This window comes from Octopus bimaculoides, chromosome 3, assembly GCF_001194135.2.
Source record: "Octopus bimaculoides isolate UCB-OBI-ISO-001 chromosome 3, ASM119413v2, whole genome shotgun sequence".
Lineage (NCBI taxonomy): Eukaryota > Metazoa > Mollusca > Cephalopoda > Octopoda > Octopodidae > Octopus > Octopus bimaculoides.
Window position 1 is genome coordinate 116,849,728 of NC_068983.1, and position 7,534 is coordinate 116,857,261.

The window sequence follows — 7,534 nt, forward strand, 5'->3', positions numbered from 1 at the left end:
CAAGATCCCGTTTCAAACTTAAGGTAAAAATATATATATATCTTCTGCTATCTTCAGCAACGTTACTCCGTAGCCTAAATTCCCGAGTATCTACACATACGTATACGAGCAGCGACTTCGTACAGCAATATATATTCACACTCGTAAATATATACAGTAAAGTAGAATTCCCATCTTTCTTTTCAGCCGCGTGAAATAATATCAAAATAACTCTGCAGTGAATGCAGCTTTGATGAAGGAGTAAACTTTTCAAATATCAATTATAATAAAGGGTAAAAATCATTAATGATTTTACCAAGGGGTCAGCGCAGAAATAAAAACCTTATAGGTGAATTTTACAAATATTATAGTAACTTTGCTGAAGATAGAACTAGGTATTATTATTTTTTTTTACTCTAAGCTTGAAACAGGATCTTGTACAGGTTTAGCCAAAAGTTTAATTCATTATCTTTCTTTTGCTTGACTACAGCCCCTATTTTATTTTTGGGAGTTTTTGAGGTGGTATTAGCGTCTTTTGGCGTCTATTTCTAGCGCGTGGAGAGGTTTATAAACAATCCTTGTTATAATTATGTATATAATTATTATAATACACACACACATGTATACATATGTATATATATATATATATATATATATATATATATATACGACGAGCTTCTATTCAGTTTCTGTCTACCATATCCACTCACACATTGCATAACATTTCTTATCAAAACTTCTACCGAATGCTAATATACAAGGGCGGAAATAATTGCTTACGACAGATGAGAAATCGTAGGTCATAGAAGTCAGATGCCTTTCTGATATGAATATGCCTTCAAAAATCAAAGAGAACAAAGGTAATGAACATTTGCTTCGAAAACTTTAGCTTTGTTCCATTGAATATTAATTAACGTTTATATATTTAAAAAAAAAATTGCTGCATTTAGATCAACCCAAACCATTCCTTATTCTCTCTTCTCTTTTTAGCTCCATCTCTTCATATGTGTGCATGTGTGTGTGTGTGTGTGTGTGTGTGTCTGTGTGTGTGTGTGTGTGTGTGTTTGTGGGTATATATTCTTACTGATAAACATGTTTACTTTTTCTCCACATATTATACTCATCATTATCCACATCATGGAATTAATCTTATTTTTATTGTTGGAGGAGTCCTTGGAATTCATCTTCCACATATCTGATTTCTCATTGGTAATGTTTACCTGCATATATCCTTAAACATATTTCTTTTACCAAATGAATTGCGCTTCATGTTTGAAGCTGTGATGAAATTGTAAGATGTTACTCAGGCACTAAACTATGAGTCCATCACATCTTATAGTGGAAAAAGCGGTAAGTTAATGAAGTTCATAAGGTAACCTTTTATTCTTTTGTCATTTCTTTTCTTGTATACACGCACACACACACATATGTTTATATATGTATATATATATATTTGCATATATATATATATATATATATATATACATATATGTGTGTGTTTGTGTGTGTGTGTGTGTGTGTGTATGTGTGCCTCTATTGAAATATGCTTCTGTTTCGTTGTAGCTTTACTTTAATATTGCTGTTGGATACCTTCATCATAAAGAATATAAATCTGCGAAGAATTACTTTTCTGAGACTGTAAGGTAAGAAACCAAACTACTCATGCGTAAAAGTTTGTGCATCCCAAGCTCCGATCAGTCAGATAAAACTCAAATTTTTTAAAATTAACAACACATGCATTAATGTGGTATTTAAAGCCCGAACATTTTGGATGCTGTTGTTTCGTGCCCATTACTAAACAGAACTTTTCCTGACATTCCCTTTTCAAGCACGGATTCATTGTATTCCAGTTATTTAAGTTTGGAAGCTAACTTCCCTTGAATACATTATGATTCTCTGTTAATGGATGTCTAATGAATATATTGGTTTATCGTTTCGAAAGTTTACACATTCCGTATTATATAAATTTAGTTCACTCAACATTATCTTAGAAGAAATTTTCAGAATGAAAATTTGCATTAACCACTTTAATTTGAAACTCAATTTTTAACTTTGGTTTCTGCTATTGTCTTGAACAAACATACAAGGCTGTGATGAAAACCAATAAGATAATTGAATATTTTCAGAAAATAGAATGTATTTGTCGAAAACTCTGAATAAAACATGAATTTTTATTTAGTAAGTTACTGACATTTATTTTAATAAAAAACACATTTATTTCAGGGATATTTGTTTAAATTGTTACCTAATAACGAATTAAGAAATACAAATTTTGTCTAGAATCTTTGATTTTCTAATAGAATATTTACATTGAATTTAAATTACTTGTATTTGCACAACTGAAGAAGAAACTAGACAAATATTTCCAGAGATATTTTCCTTTACATGTGGAAGAATTATGATTATGTGATTATAATACAAAATACCAAGTCTTCTCATTTTTTGTTGTTAGTTTGTTAAATTTTACTCTAAAATATGTCTTTAAACATATCTTATTTAGGCTTGTTATATCTGTTATAATATTTGTTCTAACGTGGAATTTGTGTTATCTTTATATTAAAAAAATGTAATTTTATAACTTATCCAGTTACTCATGAACAATAGGCCAATAAAACTCTCCAAATCGCAGTATATCATAGCCCGTACGGGTATAAATAATCTCTACTTGTTTTCTGACATTTATCTGCCTTCCAAAGGTTACTTTCCTCTTTAGTGGCAAAACATACTACTTCACCTCTTGTACAGTACTGTTGCTACGAATTTCGGGAGAGACAGTAAGTCGATTACATCGACCCCAGTACTCAACTGATGCTTATTTTATTGACTGCGAAATTTCAACTCAAAACGTAAAGACGGACAAAATGCTGCCAAGCATTTTCCCGGCAGGCTAAAGATTTTGCCAGCCCTTCGCCTTAGTGGTAGTGGTAATATCAAAAAAATGTGAGTTACGCTGACATGTATATATAAATGTAATGCCAAAAAGAAAATGCGTTTTCTTGAACTGTAAGGGAACGCATAATTAGAACGTAAAAGCATATCTCAAAAATAATAAATGAACGAAGACTAAATAAGGCATATCCTAAATAATATTGTGTAGTGTTTGTCGAGCACAATAACATTTAAATGCACTCATCAAGAAATAAAATCGTCAAAGTTTTCAGGCCACCATACTGCATGTGAAATGTGGCTTATTTAATATAGCATTATATTTTATTCTCAGAAGCGATTGTAGAAGAAATGATGTGGGAATAGGAATGCAGTGTCAATATCTAAGGAAATGTATACTCGAGGGCCTCCGTAAAACATTTCCTAGGAGCTGGTCAACATAGCATCTAGAAATGGGAGGGTTGACTTCAGAATAAACTTGTTCCATTACAGGTTGATAAGAACAGAATATTAGATACTCTGCCTATGAAACACCTATGAATGAAAACATTGAGCTACGTGGCCGAGTCAGAACGTCCGTATGTTGTATTAGTGTCAATGAAGTATTTTGAAGACTATAACGTTCCACAAAGACAGCAGTTAAAAATAAGTTTCCTAAAATGCAACAAACTGAAATAGACTTTAAACAAAAACAAATAGTTACTATTGTTTCCTATGTGTGAAAAGTACTGTAATATTATTATTATTATTATTACTATCATTGATAATAATAATAATAATAATAATAATAATAATAATAATAATAATAATAATAAAGGGACTTGCAAACACAAGTGACAAAAACATGGGAAGAATGGAAACCGGTTAAGTATTCTTAGAATATTTCGATTTGCTTGAGAGGTATCCATTTGTCTTCGATAACAATGGGCTGGACGATAACAATTAGTCTCTGGCCCCTCAGAATTGCGAGCCTTGTGCCTAAATCAGAAACCAGTGGTTAACTGGCAAGATTGATGGAGCCTCGGAAAAATGCTTTGGGGCTCGATAAAATAAAGTACCAACCAACTACTGAAGTCAATCGTGCAAAAAAATCCTATCCCCTTAAGATTGCTGATCTCCTGCATAAACTCTCATTCCCTCCCCCTCCTCCTCCTCCTCCTCCTCCTCCTCCTCCTCCTCCTCCTCATCATCATCATCATCATCATCATCGTCGTCGTCGTCGTCGTCGCCGTCGTCGTCCACGTCGTTACTGTGGCTGTTAGTATTGTTGTTGCTGTTGTTAATGTCGTTGTTATTATTATTATTATTATTATTATTATTATTATTATTATTATTATTATTATTATTATTATAATTACGTGCTTTCACTATGCTACCGTGCGTAGCTCTGTGTGTCTTGGATATGTGCTGTGGTTCGTTGTGATGCTCTTATTTTTACTGTATTGGAAACGTTTTACGTAGACTGTGTGCAGTGCCTGGTAGTACTCGTTTCTGTATGTGCTTTTGTTATGTATTTGTCTGAATATTTTTATCATACCTATTACGCATACTAAGATAGGAAGTGTTTCTGATTTTAGACTCCACATTCGAGTTACCTCTATTTCCAGATGTTTGTATTTTGAAAGTTTCTCCGTTTCTTTTAGAAAAGCATTGTTATCTGTTGGTATTGATAAATCGATAGGAAAGTATTTTTCTTGATGATCTCAGACAACTATATCCGGCATACTGGTCTTAATTTCTCTATCTGTGTGTATTGGCATATCCCAGAGTATGGTTGCTTCTCCATTTTCTGGGGTCTTTTCTGGCGTGTGCCTATACCATCTTTTTTCTGTTGCTATTCCATAGTGTTGGCATAACATCCAGTGTATATAGGTCCCAACTCTGTCGTGTCTGTTAATATATTCCTTCTTAGCCAGGACTGAATCATGATCCGTTGCTGTTCCAGTTTTAGTTTGGATGTCACTTGTTTTACAGCTTCCATTGTGTCTTCTTTTTCTTCATAGTTGTTAGGTATTATGACTTCTTTTTTTACCTTCTCAGCTTCCTTAAAGACTAAGAACAGATTTCTGTTTCCTTCGCGTTTTGTGGCTATTTGTATTAGTTCATTTAGAGTACAGTTAAGAATATTGTAGCTGTAATTTATAACTGGGACGGCTAGAGTGTTGATACTTAATATCTTGTTTTTCGCATTGAGCTCTGTTTTCAGTTTTAATCCGACTCGTTTATAGCATTCTTTTCTTATCTTCCCTTTCGTTTGTATGTGTTGTATCGTATCTAGTTCATTGATTCCTAAGTGTTTCTGTGTCTGGCTTTGATCTAATTCTCTTATTTCATTTGCTTTATCTAGTGTGATGTTGCTACTCTTAACTAGTTTTCCTCTTTTCAAGGCTGCTTTGGCACATTTTTCTAAGCCAAGTTTCAAGTTTATTCCTTTGGCAAATTCATGTACTGTCTGTAGTACTGTTTCCAGCTGTTTATGATTTTTTGCGTAGTTTTAGGTCATCCATATACAAGCGGTGGTTGATTGTTTTGCCGTAACAGTTGTATCCACATCCAGTTCTGTTTAGCATGTCAGATAAGGAGTGGAGAGAGCCTTGTCTCCCTGGAATATTCCTCTTCTAAAGGAGATGGCTTTCGTTGTTATGAGTCCCTCTTGTACCTGGAGCTGTAGCACTGTCTGCCATAGAACATATTATATAATCTATGATTATTGGCGCTACCTTGTTCATGGCTAGTGTTTCTGGGATCCTTGTGTGGGGAATACTATCAAAGGCTTGTCGGTAATTGATCCAGGGCATACTTAGACCTATCTTCTTTCTGCGGTTGTCTTCAGTTAGGGTTTTATTGGTCAGTAGCTGATCTTTACAGCCATATGAGCCCTTGCAGCATCCCTTCAGCTCTTCTCGAAACAGGTTGCTTTCTTCCAGAAGTTTGCTTAGTCTCTGCGATATTATTGTAGTAAAGGCTTTGTAAATTGTAGGGAGACAACTTATTGGCCTGTAATTTTGTGGGTTTGCTGTTTCAGTGGATTTGGGAGCCATTTAGGCATTGTTTCTGGCTTTGCTAGTATTAGAATAAATTTGCTAGTATTAGAATAAATTTCGCAGCCAACTTTTTATGTGTCCCTTTAACCAGAAGTTGGGGATCTTGTCATGCCCGGGTGCCTAGTTTTTTCAGTGACTGGGTGACCTCTTCAGTTGTTATAGGAGTCCAGATATATTGAGGTAGTGTGTTCGTTGTTTTGATTGATCTTTGCTGAGATTGTTCTTTATTATTATTATTATATTTATTATTATTATTGTTGTTATTATTATTATTATTATTATTATTATTATTATTATTATTATTATTATTATTATTAGTATAATTATCTTATTATCATTATTATTATTATTATTATTATTATTATTATTATTATTATTATTATTGTTGTTGTTGTTGTTGTTGTTGTTAAGGCGGCGAGCTGGCAGAATCGTTAGAACGCTGGACGAAATATACTTTGCGGTAATTGGCCCGGGACTACGTTCTGAGCACAAATTCCGACGAGGTCAACTTTGCCTTTCACCCTTTCGGGGTCAATAAATTAAGTAAAAGTGCAACACTGTGGTCGATGTAATCGACTATCCCCGCTTCCCCCAAATTTCATGTCTTGTGCCTATAGTAGAACGCCGGATAAAATGCTGAGCGGCATTTCATCCATCTTTACGTTCAAATTCCACCGAAGTCGAATTTGCCATATTTTATCTGAGTCGATAAAATAAGTAACATTCTCTCCTGATGACCCCATACACTTGCTGGATTCTGGTATGCGGAGTTTTCGACTGGTAGCCCTTGCATGGGCAATTTGTTTGCAAAACATGTCGACTTGACTCCTCTGCCAAGATTGCTGGCCTTGTACCAAAATTTGAAATTATTATTATTAGTATCTATTATTTTTATCATAGCTATTATTATTGACGTTGGTGCCGTACTAATCATTATTCACTTGCCTAAAAATACATCAAACCTTTAAATCATTCAGACTCTCCACTTGTATATTTTAATTTGCCAATAAAATATAATGCGAAATAATGCTATTCGTTACTTCCTGAATAACGGTGATAGAAATTTCATGTGAATTTAACATTTATTGTAGGAAATATCCTCAATTTGTGTCTGCTTACACTGGTTTGGGACAATGCTATATGAACCTGGAGAATTATACAAAAGCAGAGTATTATTATCAAATAGCTACGAATATCAGGTAACCAATTTCCATAACCTTTGAAAATAAATGGATTAGATAGCATCATAATGCATATGGTATCTTAATTCACACACACATACAGTAACAAAGACTGCATAGCGCATTAAGTCTTACGATGACATGCAGTGTTTATACAATGGTAATACAAAGTAACGGATGTTAATTGACTGGACATAAAATATTTTGAGAATATACATATTAAACGGAAAGAAATGTAATCAAATGCATACATACATTCAGACATACATATAAACATACATACATACATACATACATACATGTTTCTCTCTTCATACATATGTATACATATGCATATGTAATATATATATATATATTGCATATATATTTCTTTCTTTATATTTATATATGCATATATATGTATGTATGTATAATCATATATATATATATATATATATATATATA

At 33.3% G+C, this 7,534-nt stretch overlaps 1 protein-coding gene across 6 annotated transcripts in view; it reads left to right on the top strand.

The window, feature by feature from the left end:
• LOC106881053 (protein O-mannosyl-transferase TMTC4) overlaps nucleotides 1-7,534 on the top strand; it is a 300,747-nt gene that overhangs the window by 219,545 nt on the left and 73,668 nt on the right. For all 6 annotated transcript variants that reach the window (XR_008263718.1, XR_008263717.1, XR_008263716.1 and 3 more), the window contains 2 exons: nucleotides 1,543-1,622; nucleotides 7,001-7,108. Coding sequence is in view for 3 of the 6 variants with exons in the window: in XM_052966480.1 (XP_052822440.1) it covers nucleotides 1,543-1,622; nucleotides 7,001-7,108 (188 nt within the window). In the remaining 3 variants the exon portion in view is untranslated. The remainder of the gene's footprint in view (nucleotides 1-1,542; nucleotides 1,623-7,000; nucleotides 7,109-7,534) is intronic.